The sequence below is a fragment of the Ambystoma mexicanum genome, chromosome 2p (assembly GCF_040938575.1).
Source record: "Ambystoma mexicanum isolate Mex_15411 chromosome 2p, UKY_AmexF1_1, whole genome shotgun sequence".
Classification (NCBI taxonomy): domain Eukaryota; kingdom Metazoa; phylum Chordata; class Amphibia; order Caudata; family Ambystomatidae; genus Ambystoma; species Ambystoma mexicanum.
This window is the reverse complement of record NC_090923.1, coordinates 892,433,584-892,451,995: the sequence shown is the minus strand read 5'-3', so window position 1 is coordinate 892,451,995 and position 18,412 is coordinate 892,433,584. Positions and strand designations below refer to the sequence as shown.

Sequence of the window (18,412 nt, the reverse complement as noted above, 5' to 3'; positions counted from 1 at the left end):
TGCTGGGGCGTGGCCCTGGGAGCATTTGCTCCCTATGACGCTGCCCACTGGCGCCGCTCCCCAGTCCTCTACTGCATTGAGGGGCTCCGGCCTTGCAATTCCACATGCTCTTCCCTGGAAACTGTCTTTTGTCTTTAATCGGGTATTCGGTCCTCTGGCGCCACGCTCCTTCCCGGCTCATGTCGACGTCATTGGGCTTCAGCAGGTGTCAAGCCTGCAAGGGGCTCTTCCCTATGTCCGATCCCCACTCTCTTTTCCTCCACTGCCTTGGCCCCGATCACAGCTAGGAATGTTGTACCACGTGTGATGCGCTTACGCTGCGTGCTCTGAAGAACAGGTTAGCTCGTTGGAGAGAGCTCTTTGAACAATGGCCTCCAGAGGACTTGAAGGACTTCATGAAGCACAAGTCAAGGCCCAAGGTAGAGCCACTGTTTTCATCCGCACCCCGCAAGGGCGACTCCTTCCCTAGGAAATGTCCGAGGTTGAGGGACCGCTGAGATCCTAACGCCAGCACAGGTACCGAGGCTGCTTCAGCTACCGGCTACCAGGCTGAGGGGTCGCTAGATCGTACCTGTAAAGTCGCTGAGGACAGCTAGGTTCTGTTACGGGGTGTCCACCCGAGGGGCGACAACCTACTACCGGACAAATGTCTGAGGGCGGGGCCTGTACGCAGCACTACCCCGTCCTGCAGTGAAGGGTAGGCCTCAAGCTTCACCGCCAACAGTCCAGGAGGAGGCTGTGCCCAACATGGTGTCATGATGCCTACCTCCAAGGAGCCAGGTCCGACCCAGCAACCCCAGAGGCATGCATCATTCCCCTCAGGGAAGTGCCAGCGGGCCCAAGCTGGAGCCCTTTGGACACAGTCCTGGCCCCTTAGGCGCCAGGCTCATGTTGGACCCCTGTCCTGGCGCCTTAGGCGCCAGGCTCATAAAGCTAGACATGTGTTCAAGTGTTTTAATGTGCACTTACCTGATGCAGACCATGCTGCTACATCCAGGCCCTCTTGAGGCCTGAATGGAACTACTTTACCTGTGGGACTACTTTCCACCTGGGTGTGGTCGGGGAAGGATACATACCTGATCGGTGGAAGGATACATGTCTGGAACTTCTTCCAAAGCTATTTAAACCACGCCCGATCAGCAACTCACGCTTCGCGTTGTTCTGCTCCTCGCAGCTGGACGCTCACCGTGTCAGCTCCTGCATCTGGACTTCAGCCACGCCTGTCAGCATCCTGGTTCGCCTGCAAAGGGAGATGAGAGAGAATTGGAGAGAAAGAAGACCTTACCTGCTAAAGCTGCATCACGCGGACATCACACCGACGATCCTGAAAGGGAAGACATCATTTTAAAAGCATTTCGCTTCGATCGCTGCAGCGCTGCATTTCACTCACCTTTCCTGGACGCCTCCATCTTCAGCAGCGATCATCCGGATCCGCACCCACTTCCCAGAGCCTAGAGAGAAAAGACAAGAAAACAAGGTGAGAGAAGGAAGGGAAATAGGAAAAGCTCAGTTTCCTTCTAAGACTTACCTGTTGGGTCATTCCCATTTCATTTCGGGTCCTGCCGCTTCCTGGCATTCCGGACCCCGGCCCCAATGGGGAAAAAAGACAAAGACATTGAATGAGCGAATGCAAAGACATTACCTGAACGCTCATCCAGAACTTACACTTCGGGTCGGCGCCATATCTCCGGCATTCCGAACCCCGGCCCCTAAGGGGAAAAAGACATAAGCATTAGCGCTTGCTGCAATAAGACAATGAACATTATTATTAAGCTTGAACTTTTGAACTTGCAACAGAACTCTTACAGCGCTCACCTGAATAGTCAAGCTTATTTTGAACTCCCATCAAACCTCAATCCAGTGAAGTAACTGGGTTTCAACGTGCCCCTGCATCAGAAGCAGGATGGAGAACTCATCCTTCCAGACCCTAAGGTGAGACTTCACGGGGAATCGTGGAAGGGTATCGAGGAGGGTTGGAAGGGAGTGGGAGGCTTGAGCATTATTTCGTCAGTAGGTAATACTCCCTTTTCACGCACAGGGGAATATTCCTGCGAGCCAGAAAAGCCAGAGTAGAGGGGTCCTTCCTGTCCATCATCAGAGTCCTGCGCTTCACCATTGAAGAAGCATCAGCACTCGAAGCCAGACCTGCGCCTCCGTGGGAATCAGGTGAGCGTGACAGATGGCAAGCACCACGACACAGGCACGTGGCATGCAGCCCAACAAAATGGCCACTTGTCCGATGCCATCCCCCTTCGGGGAGCAGGTAGGGGAAGGAGATTCCAGGTGGGACTGGTCTTCACCAGGTACAAGGCATAAAATAAGCAGTGTCCCATAGCAATTTGCTATGCAATTCTGTAGGTTTGCTTATTAAATTGACACTTGTGTAGCAAAGTTAGCTATTTAATTTACCTTGTTCAATGAAAGCACAGCTCATCCTGCATTTCTTGCTTGCCCTCAAAGCTCTCTCCACCCTCTTTTCTCTGTTCACTGCAAGTTCAAAGGGGCTAATGGAGCAATAAGCATCTCCTCCATTCTCAAATGCCACATGCCTGTGTGGGAGTGCTAGGCAAGAATTTATTTTCAAATAATTGCAAACCAGAAGTAATCGGGATGATTTTATTTAGCTGATAATATCCTATCTGCCAAAGACCAGAATGTTTTATCAAGACAGTCATGCAATTCCATTCCTAAAAATGGAAGTAGTTACATAATGCTCAATTACAGTATTGTTACTATAAAAGGCTCCATTGTCCCCATGCTGTAGAGTAAACATTAGGTTAGTGTATCTAAATTTTAAAGTGTCAACTATATTTCAATTTGTCTGGGAAGATGCATCATTTTGACGAGTGCACACTCTTTAAAATGTATATGATCACAGGGCCAAATGCTTTTATTGACAAACCTAGTTCTGTGATCTGCTGGTTGCATCCATCTGTGCAACTGGTGCTGAACCCTTGAGCTGATCCCATACTCCTTGACATTCTAACCTATCACCCTGTAGCTTTATGCCAGCTACCCTGAAAGTAAGCTGGCCACAAACTACAATATTCCACCTACTTTGCCCAGTTCTCTGTCCGCTACACTGTCCATTCTGCTTAGTCTTACTTTCTTTCCTAGCTTTTTATGCAAAGTAGTGATCAAAAGGTCCATCCAGTCTGTCCATCTACAGATCTACTGCAATACCTGTAGTTAGCCTCCAGAGCTCGATTTGCTACATGATTATGATTGTATTATATATTGGCACTTGCAGGAAAGAGGTTTCTAAACTGTTTACAGAGCCTTTTTTGATCATATCTATTTGTGTCCATTCATGCAGCTAACCTTTTTATATTTACAGGCACTCGTCCAGGGCTCGCAAACTCAACTCCCCCATTTGCATAGTGAAGACGAGCACCATTTGCAGGGGATGTTTGTAACTTTTATGTAACATTTACTTTGTTTGCAGTAAATGTCCAATACATGTTTCACTGTGCATTGCATACCTGTGGGTGGCAGCAGTGTGCCAATCATAAAGTGGGTGTATGATGGGGGAAACTCTTGGAGAGACCTCGGGTCCGATTCCCGCTGCCGACACACCGCGCATCCGAGATTCTGACCGGAATATGCCTTCGGCAGCACGCACGGCTACCTCCAGCAGGCTCCAGTCACAAAATTGAATCTTGATTCATTTGTGCTGAGTTAACATCCATACCGGCAACAGCGGTTCGATCACTGGAATAATTCCAGCCTTGTTTCTCGAGACTTAGAAATCCTGTTTAATTTCCCTGAGTGACACTTATGGGTTTGACTATTTAGAGCATATGACATTGGGAGTCGGTGGTAGTATTGTATCAATTGTTTCTCTTGACAAAGACGTTATTTCAATTATTTTACAAAACGTCGAAACCGGTAGAGAAGAACATCCGGGGATGGGATTTACCATTTTCTGTTGAATTTAACCACTCTGTGGAATAGAGCACATTTATGGTTAATTGTTGTGCTGATACACATTTTATGTGGATGAAATGAAATATTTAAGATTATGTGGGGCTAGTTTATTAAACGCTACCACATATGGATTGTACTAAAAGTCGTAGTCCAAATTTTTACTGTGAGTGAATGAGGTTGATTGATTTGAGTTGCAAATGACGATTTGATTGTTGATGAATGATGGTGGTTTTAGGTTTTTATTATCTGGTGTCCTATGCTCTTCTGCAATGTTAATGTAATTTAATGTGTGTGTGTGTATTAATTAATGATTAATTCATTGTGGAAAATAATGTATCTTAATAAAAACGTTTTTGATACCTCTAAAAATAAACAACCTCTGGACAATTTTTCAGTATACTGTATGATGACATGCACCATTTTACAGAAAGGGCATTTCAATTTGTTGTCGTCTGTTGCCATAGATAGTGCATTTATCTTAGGGCAAGTAGGTAAACTAAGCTACTCGGCCTGCAGGTCTAGTGGAATTTTAAAGAATGGCTCATTTCACAAATTTCAGCGGTACAAAAAAATGTATTGTTGCTCATTGTATATATGGGGTACAAATAACTTCTGGTAACATTACAAATAGTAGTACAAGATTGCTAATCAAGAAAATGTTCATTAGCAAACGGTGCTAATCAATTTTTTTAAACTGATTTATGCCTTGAGGTACGTGGCCTACAGCATATCCATCAGCATCGCAGGGCAGATACACACCACATGCAGCAAGGCGGAGTACCCCCAGGCCTCAGCAACCTCAGGGCCCTGCGCCACCTAGCGCCCCACCGGCCTGTGAGGACAGGTTTTTGGAAATGTTACTCTTATGAGGTCCCCTCAAATGGCAGCCATCCTTTGGGGTATAGTCAGGGACATGCTGCCTCCAGTCCTGCCGTTAGCGCCCACAGCCATTCCTCCTGTGGCTCCAGCGCCTCGGGGTCATGTGCAGTGCCAGCTGCCCATGCCGGGTCCCATGGTACCGGCCCCCCTGCCTCCTGCAGCCTCGGCAGTCCCGCACCAGCCGCTGGCACAGGTCAGCACACCTCAGCCTTCGGCACCTAGTACTCCTCCAGCTGCTGCGGACCAGCAGGACACATTGGTAGACACCGATGAGGAGGACCCCAAAACACTGTCTTCGGCCAAGGCATTTCATGAACGCAGGTCTAGCTGAATACTTGGGGCTTGCACAACCAGAGGCAGGGGTCCTGGCCAAGGTCCTTGCGCTACGCCCCACGGATAGAACAGGGATTCCGATGGAGGATGTTGTGGCATTGGCCAAAAAGGGATGGCTTAAACCCCATTTGGCGCTGCCTACCAATCAGCGCTTCAACGCCAAGTAAAGGTAATTGGAGGGGGGAATCCACTGTTGCTATCGGTGCACCCTCAACCACACACTTCAGTGATTGCTGTGGCCTCATTCTATTCCATGCCGCAGTCTTCCTCAGCTACCTCGGCGCTCCTAGGCAAGGAGAAGATCTTGGAGGCGTATGGAAAGAAGTTCCATTCCAACTCCTCGCTGCACCTTTGTCAGTCTAATGTAGGCGCTATGCTTTGGTGGGAAATAGCTGACTTCCTTCCTGAACTTCCGGTACAGAGTCATGCGCGCTTCAAGGCAGGGCTGATGGAAGCAGAAATGGTGGCGCAGGACATCATGGAGTCCACGGCGGCTCACATAGACACCTCAGGCCATGCCATATGCATCGCTACGGACATGCGAACTGCCTGGCTGCGGGCTACCAAGTTCAACCCGGACGTCCAGGAGTGCATATTCGACCTTCCATTTGAGGGTGGAGACCTTTTTCATTCCACCACCGATGAGCAACTTGATGAGAAGAAAAACAGTTCCCAGACTGCAAAATCCTTATCTGTCCTCACAAAGTCCATGCCCAAGACCTACAGCCAGGTGCACCAGCATTACGACAAGGTGCAAGCCATTGGCAGGCGGGTTCCAGGGCTTCCAGGAACGAATGTCCCGACAGCCGGACCGGTCTCGAAGTCAGCACCACCGCAAACAGCCACAAGGCTTGCCCTTCACGTACAATATTGGTGCGCGAGGTTCGCAGACCCCCTGGATCCTCTCAGTATCCACGGGCTACCGCCTACCAATCCCTCCCCTCTCTACTTTCCTCTGCTCTCACAGATTGGGACAACAACTCGGTTGGTGGAAATTCGATCGCTCGTAGAGTGTCAGGCAGTGGAAGAGGCCCCAGCCTCCCAGCAGGGTATGGGCTTCTATTCGCAGATTTTTGCCATACACAAGAAGAACCGGCTGGCCTGAAAGTTGTGTGGGACCTTTCCACCTTGATCCTTTCCCTCCCTCTTCAAAGTTCAAGATGGTTACCCCAGCGCTTATTGCATAGCCACTGTGCATGTGAGACTGGATGTGCTCCCTGGATCTGAAGGACGCGTACCTACACGTCCCCATTTGACAGCCTCATCAGTCTTTCCGGAGGTTCAAGATCTTGGGCTTTCATTTCCAATAAAAGGTTTTACCCATTGGCCTCCATTCAGCCCCAAGGGTCTTTACCAGACTTATGAATGCGGTGGCGGCCTTGTTCAGGGCCCAGGGTCACTGTGTCTATCCATACCCATGCGACTGTCTCGTCAGGGCGAGATCTCCTGAGGCAGTCCATCACACTGCCTCTGCCTTCATGAATACACTACACAAATTGGGATTTTCCATCAATCTCAAGAAGGCACAGCTGCAGCCCACGCAAATCTAATGTTCCTAGGACTCATCTGGGATACAAGCTCCAACAGTTTTCCCCTCGGAGGACAAGATAACAGCCATCAAGAGGGCCACTGGGCATTTTCTCAGAAGAGCTGTGACCTCTGCATGGTGGTACCAACAATTTGGGTATCATGGCGTCATGTCTACTGGCGGTGCCGCACACAAGGCTCAAAATGAGATGCTTCGCAACCTCCTGGAGTCAGGAGAGGGGTTCCCAGGTGGAACTTGTCAACATTCCTCCCCATCTCCACCATTACCTAGTCTGGTGGAGCACAGACTAAAACTTGCGGATAGGCAGGCCCTTCAGGCAACCAGCACCGCACGTTACCATCACCACTGACTCTTCCTTCGAGGGCTGGGGAGCCACCCTGGACAGCCACAGTGTCCATGGAGTTTGGTCTCGTCAGTAGCAAGAGGCCCACATCAACTGGGTCGAGTTGATGGCCATCTGGCTTGCTCTCAAAGCCTTCCTGCCAATGATCAGTGGCCTGACGATCCTCGGACACCTCCACCAGCATGTATTACATCAACAAGCAGGGTGGCACCAGGTCTCCTCCCCTATGCACCTTGGCAGTCAGCATTTGGGAGTGGACTCTGGAGAACATGCACTTGAGGGCAATCCATCTCCTGGGGGAGTTCAACCTGCAGGCGGACAGGCTCAACAGACTGGGTGTGGACAACTGTGAATGGCAGTTGAACAAACAAGTCCTTCAGGGGATCTTCAACAGATGGGGTCATCCGCAGGTGGATCTCTTTGCCACATGGTCCAACAGGAGGTGCCCCCATTTCGCGTCCTGCCAAGGACAGGGCTGGGACTCTCTGGCCGATGCAATGCAGATACAATGGGACAACATGAACGCGTATTCCTTCCCTCCCACTCCCATGGTTCACAGGGTAATCTGCAAGATCAGGGAGGTCCGGCACCTCTGTGTCATCCTGATAGCTCTGTGAGGCCATGGTTGTCAGAACTACTCAGCCTGTGGGTCCAGCTCACTTACTCTCAGCAGGGAGGCACGGTCATCCACCCCACCCCCCCCCCCTCCCGAGGTTAGCCCTTGCAGCATGGTTCCTGAACTGGTCACATTAAGGCATCTACATCTGTCGCAGGCTAACCTAGACATTATACCAGGCGCCAGGAGCGATGTTACTAGGAGCCAGTACAAAAGCAAGTGGACTATGTTTTGCCACTGGGCTGCATCAAAGGAGGTTGATCCATTGACCTCCACCTTGGACGTTGTCCTATACTTCTCTGCACACCTCGCACCTATCTGGTGGCAATCGGAGCCTATCGGAACTCTGATGATGAGGCATGTTCTTCCTCTAATCTGGTGGTTAAAAGACATCTGGCGGGTCTCACCAAGCTCTACCTGCCTTTCTAGAAGCCACGTCCAGTGTGGGACCGAACGTGGTGCTGGGTGCCCTGGTACATAAACCATTCGAACCCATGGCGTCCGCGGACATCAGACTAGTCACCATTAAGACAGCCCTCCTGGTGGGCCTTGCATCTGCACGCAGGGTTAGTGAAATGCAGGCACCGGTGCCTTCAGAGCCTTATACTACTTTCCATAAGGACAAGGTGGTGCTTAGAACTCGCACCTCATTCTTACCTAAGGTGGTCTCCTCTTCACCTGAATGAGGAGATAGTGTTACCCACTACTTCGCGGACCCTAAGGACGACTGAGTGATCTTCACTGTCCAGACGTCAGGAGCGCTCTGAAGTTCTACATGGACGGAAGCAAGAGCTATGCTTTCGGCCTTCTGTTAGCACTACTGCTTGGATAGCAGCTCCAGGTCGGACACTGCATTTGGTTAGGTAGTATTAATGAACTTGTTTTCTTCGGAGGGTCACCACTCCTCCCTGGGGCTACATTCAGTTGTAATCGCCCATGCAGTATGGAGGAAAGGGGACGGGACACAGGAGTAATTATAACTTGCTCACCGTAGTGACTAACGTACTCCTAGTCCAAAGTCCTCTTTCCTCCATACGTCCCACCGTCCTCCCCCTTAAAAAAAAACTGGCGTCATTGGGCAATGGTAATATTGTCGATGCGTCAAAGGGGACTGAGGAGTGGCGCTGGTGGGCGGAGTAAGAGGAGCGCATGCTCCCAGGGCCACGCCTTTAAATTTAAAAGGGAAGATTTGTTCTGGTGAAAAAGATTCTGTCTCCTGTCCCTAGCGAGGGACGCAGTCTCCCGTCCCTAGCGAGGAACGCCCATGCAGTATGAAAGAAAGGGGACTATGGACTGTACATTAGTCACTACGGTGAGTACCTTATAATTTCCCAGCATAGATGATGGGCGTTCTAGTCTAAAACATCTGGAGAGGCATACAATGCAAACCCCCCTGCACTGGAGCTAGACGCCAAGCTATTGCTACATCTCTTTGAGAGCATATGTATTTTATTTGTTAGTTGGGTAGACTTGAGATGCTGTTCACCAGTACAAGTAAGAGGCAGTACCTAATCAGTGTATTTGTGTAGTTAGTAATGTGATTATCTGCAAAGTGGCTACGCTCAGTTCTGTATACATGTACAGATGCAACAGGAAATTTGAAAGAAGTTGATTCAGTTCCTACCTCTTACTCTCCTCCCAACAGTTTAAATACTGATAGGTAATATATGCACTGTATGAGTCTGATTATTAGACTCATGAATCTAGCTACTTGTATGTCACTGCAGTTTTGCAGCTTAAGTTGGATTCACCTGTGACCCATCCGATCTCACATTGGAGGTTAACCAGTAAGGAAATATATTAGGAACACAATCCAATGACTACACAAGCATAACATTTGCAATCTAAAGCTGATGCTATTTCACGGTATTGTGAGACTGATCACACTTTGAGAGGCCTCCTTGCATATACACCCATGCCTATTATGCCCATTGTTTTTATGCAATCAGAAGAAGGTAAGATTGCCATGCTTAACCACTAGATGTCAGCATGCTCATAGAATGAGACCTTACAGGCAACACTTTGTCGCATCATGATATAGATGATGCATAGATAATGTCAGACGGGCCTCCGACCCTCTTAAGCCATTTGTGCCACCCCTCACATACGCCATTGCATTTTCACCAAGTTGGGCTGTGCAGTTATGCCAGTGATATAATTGAGGATCAAATATTTTATTTCTTTGCATGATGGATGCACCCCCTCTCCTCAGGTCGCTAATGCAGGAGAATAATAAAGATGGAGGGGCCTGTGAGAAGCACCTCCCATTGTCCCTAGGTCAGGGGATGGAAATACGTCTCCTCACCTCTGGCAGTTTTGTCCTGGCAGCAGCCAGGCCTCCCCGTTTCTGCTTTGAGATTGGTCCGCCCTATCCCTGCCCACTCAACCTGCTGTGGTATTATAGAATAGCCTAAGGGCAGAGACGGCGCCAGAGTGCCTGCAGGGCTAAGAACCTGCCTGCACTCCGAGGCTAAGAGCTGGCGGCCAGGACCCAAAGGCAGTCCACCTGTGGTGGACTAACCGTCTGACATCCGCAAACTTGAAACTGGCTAATGCCAGCACTTCAATAAAATTGTGACCGACTGTAGCACATGGTAAATAGACTTGTCGACTCATGGGCCAGTGTTAGTCTATAGGAGTCCTTACTGCATAATCTTCACATTAAAATGCAGGGCGGGGGTCCCACTGAGTGAGCAGCCACGTTGTGTTATGGAAATGTATAAAGCGCTCGGTCACCCAGGGGTATCATGGCGCTGGAGAGAGAAGGGCCGTAATCCATCAGGTAAGACAAAACCGATAGATTTTTAAAGCCTTTCTGAACGCCAGGTGATTTGACAGGTTTTTCATTTTCAATGGAAGGTCATTCCATAGTTGGGCTACAGCTACCGAAAAGGCCTGGCCTCCAATGTGGGAACTGAGAAATGAAGGAACACATAGTAAACCCGCGGAGACTGATCGTAGGGGACCGCACAGGAAGATAGCGAGTGAATTTAGCGTGCAGGTATTAAGCCCCTTGATTGTGCAAGGCGCGATGTACCAGGCAAAGAGCCTTGAACCCAATACGCTGAGTAACAGGCAGCCAGTGCAAAGAGCGCAGAACAGGCAAAATATGAGTCCCATAAGGAGAGCCCGTGGCCATCTGGGCGGCCATATTTTGAGGGCGCTGAAGCTGCTGGACTATGCCTTTTAGTCTGGGCCAGGTATAATGCATTACAATAGTCCAAGCGACTCAGTACCAGCACCTTTTTTAGTATTTTAAGATGGAAATGGCCTGCTTGACAGACTGCCGATACTTGTGCCTCCAGAAAAAGGGAAGTAGAGCGGACCACAGCCAAATTCTTTACCTTAACATATGCTTGAGGTCTATAATCAAAAGAAACAAGTGGAAAGAAATATTATGCAGGGACAGATTGATTTCTCAAAGCTACTTTGTGGGATTGTGGCCAAAATGATTGTGGCATTTCAAATGCAGTATTTTGATATTCAGTGAAATATTGCTTAGAGTTCTGAGATCCCCTCAGATGGTGTAAAAGATTTGGATTTATTTTTTAATGAGATCCCCTACCTCAGAACTAGTCGTACAGATACGTTTGAGCGAAAGAGGAAAAGGTGCTTTTATCAGATACTCTACATTAGGTCAACATCACCGCCGAGCATTAACATCACTGGGTGCTTTAAAAATTATATTATTATTATTAGGGTATCTATTGAGCGCAGACCTAGCTTTGGGAAGCAGCATGGTGCTTTACCATCGTAGCCGAAAGAACAGGGTGAGGGAAATGGAGAAAATAGGGAGCTAGCAGGGAAGGCTGAAGGGTTACCATAGTGATAACTGAGCACATATACCTGTCGGTGTTTGGGAGTAAAGGTGGGCACATAATTTGATGACACTACCGAGCACAATATAGCATTAATGCAGTATTAACAATTATATACAATTATGGACAAGTGAGAGATTAAGCTGGAGGGATGATGTCATTGTAAGCCTCCCACACCTTTTCCTTGCTATGGTAACTAACTTTTACCTATTGTGACTTTTGAAGTAAACAAGGACACAGTATGTTTTGTTTGGTAGTTATAAATGACAGCCTCTTCCTTGATCTAGCATTTGATTTACGATTGCAGTTTTGACACCAGATGAGATTCTGGTTAATTTCAATTTATGGGTACATGCAGCAAAAGGCATGTAATTGTCCACAGACCAAACAGGGTCACCAGTTTAGTTTCCCCACAGTACCTTAAACGGGTGACCACCTCCACGGCTTTTCGATTGTTCCTGAACCTGGTTTGGAATGGTTTGTGGTCTCTCGTGGGTTTAGCAAACAGTGGTTGTGTACCAGCAAAACAGTCACTCGAGGGTAATGTGCACTGCCAAACTTCCCGGTGAACGAGAGCCATTTTCCAATAATTGTGACATTCCTTACAGATTGTTTAATCGCAAAATAGAAATGGCTTTATTTTGGTTCTTTTAAGATGAGAATCAGTTTCCCAAAACACACGAGTCTGGCGATCCCAGATCAATGTTCTTAAACCATCATAGCTCTATTTTAGTATAACCTTTCTTCCCGTCCGTTCCGTTTTCTGTCTATCTCTCACCATGCTGCCCTTGAACAAATTACCGATCTGGTTGCTTAAATAGAACCTTGCTTTTTCTCTCCTTTGTCAACAGCGATCAGATGGGCAATAAAGGAGCCTACATCCACCTCTGCGGCTCTGACCTGAAGCCCCAGTTCCACCAGTTCCCAGCAGTGGTGAGTATCCCAGCACAAGCGGATGTTCACGAGTTCCTTACACTCTAATTTTGCGTAACCTTTGTTTTAGTTCTTTCATGAGGAAAGGTGAAACCGACCTGACCATTAGAATGGTGTGACGCAGCAAGAACCCTCTTATTGCATCCTTTTACGAGGTTACAATGTAGCCAAAACACCACGTGCGGGTGATCAGCATATATATATTTATAAGACTAATATTAGTCCTTACATTGCCATTGTTATTTTAATTTTTTTAGGCCTGATATATAGACGCGGCAAGTATTATGGAAGATGGAACAGGCTTTCTTATGCTGTGTCCTGTTTCAAAACATCGGAGGAAGTCCTTTATGAACCCTCAATGTGATGGTTAAGTCGCACTTTCCGATCAGTGCCAGTGAAACTGTAAAAAGAAATATTTTTATTTGACTCTAGTTTTTACAATAAAAACAAAGCCATTCGAGACCACAGTAATGGCACTTGGAAATGTATTCATGCATTTTTGGTTGGATTTAGTGCACTGTTTCGTGCCCTCAGAGGGGACCTCGGCTTCTACATTTGAAAGTACAGACAAACGTACGTGCCTGTAGGTTGTCTTTGGGGTATGCTCTTGTTCAAAGAATATATTTTTCTCTTGACAAAAGCACCGGTATGCGGAATTGGCCATGTTGTATTACCTCAAATTCAGACTATTTTTTGACCTAGAATGTATGAATCTCAGATTTAATAAAATTCTGTTCACACAGTACACCAAAGGAGCAAACTGTAACCACAATCTTGTTAGCGACTTTGTGAACCGACTTAAGTTTGGAACTTTAACACTGGGATGCTGACATCACGCCCGTTGCACCTGGGATCACTCTATTCTAGGAAGCAAGCAGCACTGTTTTAATATACTTCACCCGTCTCACTAATTTGAGTGGGTTCTAGAGGCTCAGTTAGTCTTTCTAACTCGCCAATGAAAAAATTGCATAAATAAGCACCATGTGTGGGGGTTTTTTCTGACCTGTTTTAGCGATTGTGACTCCTTTACCCAACACCTAAAATAGCTATCGGAGAGGGGTGAGGAGGGGGTGGGGGGATAGTGGGATTTGAAATTAGTCATTTCGGCTTTTTTTAAAAAAAAAAAAGTATGAATAGCAGAGTTTGCTCTTTCTTTTTGTTGCAAAATTAGAGGGCAATTTGGAGTAGCTAGCCCAACATCCTTTCAGGATCATGTTTCCTTTAGAGAGTTGATTGCCTTCTAGTTGAATTTGTAATTCAGCATAACATTTTACAAGCAAGCTGTACATTAATCACTTCGATTTATTAGTCCAGTGCCATTTGGTGCAAAAATTTGAAATGTGTTTAAATGGGGCCTTTGCATGCTATTGCCACTGATGTGGGGACTTTGACAGATCACAGAAGCTACTGCTATGGTGTATGTGGTAAGGAATATCAGTTTTAACTGGGATTCTGTGTTTTTCTTCCCTCTTTCTATAGCCTCATCCTAATGTGAAACCTATGGCATACGCCAACTCGCTGCTCCAGATGGGGATGATGTAGCAGCAGTGCCGTCCATGCTGGAAAGCCAGACTGTTCTTAGCCTTTCCCTCCACATCAGTCGGCCCAAGTGTCCATGGTGTGTGTGTGTGCATTAGGGGCAGAGGGGAGATTTGTGCCATGGACATGAGAAAGGAGGCAGAGTTAACCTGATGTGATACTGCGTGATGGCTTTGCCGGGATGGACCTGCAACACTACGCACCTCATTGGTCTATAATGAATACTGTGAGAACCCCATCCTTCAAAAGGAAATAGCTCTGCTGGACAGTGGTGCCTCCAGTACTGAAGAGTGAAGCATGGAGTCTGATCACAGTTCCCGGTTGGAGGTTTTTAAGTTTAGGGGGCAGAGAGTGAAGACCTCGCAAGTATAGAACACTGTTTTAAATGACAGAACAGCGGGCGTCCTAAATATGTTGACCTAGTTTGCTGTTGCATTGTTATTTTAGGGAGGTTGGCGATAATGGCTGATAGGGTGCTTCTTCTCTGACTGGCTTCCAGTTGTTCTCCTTGTAGACCTGTGGCTGGGATTTTGGTTTCCCAGGCAAATGTTTTTCTGAATGTACCTCAACATACCTTTCTTATTCAGATGCTTCCCTTTAGTCTCTTCAGCCCTTTGTAAGCCTTGTATTAGAAGAGTTATGGGGGGTGGTGCTGAGCTGTTTACACACTTCCATCGTTCATCCAGGTTCTATACAGAGGACTGACTTTTAGAATGCTTCTGTCCCTTAATCCCCACGACAACTTTCAGGTGTGGTAGAGCAATCTCTGGAAGGGAGGCACATATGGTAGATGGTCAATGCATAGTATCACATTGTTAGTACCATTCTCATCAGCCCCAGGTCTGTAGTAATTAAACGGTATTGCAATCTGGCACCTTTTTGATATCTTGAAGGTGCTTTTAATTAAGGGTGCTGCAGTTGATCCCCCAGAAATGTCTTATTGCTTTAAAAGAATCTCATATGACATTACCATGCTCACTTTTTAGCACTTCAGTCTGGCAAGTCACACGTGAATGGCACTGGTGAACCTACTGTGGTCAATACAAAGGTCAATATACTGGTGCCCCCTGCCCCCCGTGGGCCCCTGTAGCTGGATGGCAGTGCATTAATGGTCGCATGATTGCATTGTTACTGTGACTGGTTGGTCTACAATATTTGGTTACATTTTAATACGTGTTTCCAAATGTAAGCCCAGTGCCTTTCACCTGCACGCTTGCAGAATTAGTTCACCGGCATTAATCCATGCATATTTATTGAGCATTTGAAGGGTTGGTCATGTCCAGCGGCTCCTTTGGTATGGAGGGATAATGTGACCCTGTTATTTCCATGGGCATTTTGTAGTAAAGGAGCTTGTGTGCCACCAGGTAGATGAGGAAATCGGGCTTAAGCTCCCCATTGCTCACTTCTCATTCTCCTGAGCCACACTTGCAGAGTCACTCCCTTCCTACTTACTTTGCCTCCCTATGTAACTCTCAGGCCAGCAAGTGGCTTTTGCAAAGGGACTGTTGGTCAGTAAAGGGTACGCAGTACCTGCCAATGTCTGGGTCAAGTCTCCCCTTCCAGGTTTTCATTTCATTTATTGTACTTAACACCTCGAGCTAGAAGGGCTGGTAAAATCGAAGAACTGTCATTTTTCTGAAGGTTTTGGATGGGTTAACCTGCATCGGCTGTGGGATAATGCCATAGGCGGATGGTGTTGCAGACCACGAACAAAAAAAGATTGCGAATGGTATTCCTCAATGTTGCATTTAAAAGAAAGAGATCTGCTTCCAGCAGCAAAAACAGTTAACACAGAACAATCCTTTGCAATCTTGTTAATTGACTTAGATGTGCCTACTCCTGCATTATTCCTTACATGTCAGTGGAACCATTTACACATTTAAAAGTAATTTTAATAGAGGGAGAACCCATACGACAGGTATGATATCACTAAGGTTTCTGCCTCATTGTGAACCCATGTAAAGCTGTTGTGTCTGCACGCATGTCCGAGAATAAGGGAAAACGAAATGACAAGCTCAGATTAGCTCCCCGTGCAGCATTTCATATGGAATACTTTTGGATTAGCATTTGACCTGTACTTAGTCAACATTTTGTCACTTTTTTTGAACCCAAATAGTATTTATTGTATACACCAAAGGCATTGTGCTGATTAAACCTGGGACCATTATAATTGTGCTCAATAATGACTGGAGGGAAGCACAATTATGCTCGAATGGTGTGGAAGGACGCTTACTAATAGCTACCCTCCTGTAGTGCTGGAAGCAGTCATGTACTGCAGCTTTTACAAACCTATTTAGTTATGAAGTGAGTTGACTGCTGCCAATCGCCAACCTTTGCAGCTCTGTCATGCCAAGGGAATCCTTAATGTGTTCTTCCAGCATAGGGCTGGAATCTGAGGGCTTTGGGATGCCCTGTTTTGAATCCTCATTTCTGCTTTTTCCCTTGGTCTTCCATCTAGGTCTTGGTATCCAGAATGAGCCCCTCCCCCATCCTCACCCCTACTCTCCTCGGACCCAAAACCAGGCCGGGGCTGTTCTGTCCAAATGTTTCAGTGAAGTCCAATCGGAAATGGCCATGTTAGCATATTGCAGTCAGTGCCACAGACCAATAGCCAGGAATGATACAGCGGTTTTGCAGCAGTAAGCAAAAGTGGGGGCTTCCAGAGTGTTGTCTAGTAAGACTGGGAAGCCTTATCTTGGGCCTACACAAGGGAGGCACTGCAGTGTTTTTTGACTGGTTTTGACATAGGATAGGGAGAAAACCTGGAGGGGCATATGTGGCATTTGTGGATGCTGTGGGGTTGATTAATACACATTTCTCCATTGTGGTGGAATAATGGTCACAGAGCCCAGGCATATATTTTATATTCACAGATATTGTCATGTCCTTTTGCCACCTGCTCTTTGGGGTGACCTGTGCTAGCAAAGCAGCATCCTGCACATGAAGGCACTTGTATATACCAGCTCAGAAGCATTGACTCCCAACATAAACACGCACACGTATTCCGCTATTTTACTGTCTGTAATTAAAGATTTAAAGTAATGATCTCATCTTGCGTGTGGTGTTTTGATTTATTTCCCACTGACTATTTGTAACGCAATTAGCTGTCTCCTGTGCATATTACTGGAAGGTTTTCTAATCGAATCCTATTGCAGATCATAAAAGATGGTTTCAAAGTTAGCGCCATGAATATGCGTTGACATAATGTGCAGGTTCTGACTGGGGTCTTTCCTGGTGTACACAAGCTAGTTAGATGAGCCCACCTTACTAGAAATCCTGCAACCAACATGATGATGGTCGCCATTCAGTGAGAGATGGGGCAGTGGTCTTCTCTTCGCTCTTAAAACCTATGATGGCCCAGCAATCATCAACGATGATTTGAAGTGTAGGTTTATATACAGTTGGACAATGAGATAGTTTGTTTAACATTAGGGCAGCACGTTAGAAATGCTCCATGAGAAAGGAGACTGAGAGAGAGGTGGCAGACTGAGCAGCACTGAATAAGACTGTTGTGTAATCCAAAAAGCAAACTGGGAATAATTAAAAAGAAAACTGCAGGGAGAGCATGGTATGAGAAATAAAGGCTGACACCTAGTATAAGAAGCGCTTGTGGAGATTGATGCATTAAATGGATGGCTATTTCATGTGTAAAATTGATAATCCATTAGAGAACCAATTGCAATAAGAATTTGCTTGATGAGTCAACTTTATATTTGCATGCTTTGGAAATTCTTAGAATCATGTGATTGTATGCCAAAGGTGGGAAATTAACCCTGTGGATGCTATTGGCAAATCTGTAATCATACCTGTTCTGATTAACCGAACAGCAGATGACCCCCTACCTTGATTCAATGCCATCTTCACCTTTCCTTGCTGCCTGCATTTGATCGGGGAATTCAGAACTGTGAACAATTGGTAGTTATGGGCCTGCTTCAGAACTCCAAAGTGAAACAGTTCCTCGGTCCACAGTTAAGGACAGTGATGTTTCAGTATAGTTTCACATCAAAGGACAGTTCATACAAACATAATGTACACATGTCCCTTCCTCTATATTTATGGGGTATCCTCCCCTGGTAAACTGACCAGGAACATATTATACAACATCAATAAAAAAATATATATATGTGCTAAGTCATGCATGCATGGCAGCACCCCTTGTCGGCTCCTCCCCGATGCACCCAATGGCTTTGCACACCAACGCATTTCTCAGTGCTATTCCGTTAAACTCCCACCTCCCCCTATATGCAGGTTTTTTTCGTATCCATGCCGTAAGGTTCTATAAATGCAGAAGTAGTACGGTCCGTTTTTTTTCCACACCCGACCTCATTACCTTTGTTGAGAGTGTCTGGTCTTACTCTTATGTTGTGTGGTAGGTCGGGGCAATGAGGAAATAACTGACGTAGGATACCTGCAGTAAACTCCTTTGAGGGCCAGTTAGACAAGTATTCTCACAAATACAGCTCCTGTGGATGCCA

General features: G+C 46.7%; 1 protein-coding gene across 1 annotated transcript in view; it reads left to right on the top strand.

Annotated features, from left to right (window-relative positions):
- PPP5C (protein phosphatase 5 catalytic subunit) overlaps positions 1-16,987 on the top strand; it is a 951,041-nt gene extending 934,054 nt beyond the window's left edge. Inside the window, exons 12-13 of the mRNA XM_069644590.1 lie at positions 12,317-12,398; positions 13,878-16,987. Coding sequence (XP_069500691.1) covers positions 12,317-12,398; positions 13,878-13,940 — 145 coding nt within the window. The 3' untranslated portion in view covers positions 13,941-16,987. The remainder of the gene's footprint in view (positions 1-12,316; positions 12,399-13,877) is intronic.
- The last annotated feature ends 1,425 nt before the right edge of the window (positions 16,988-18,412 follow it).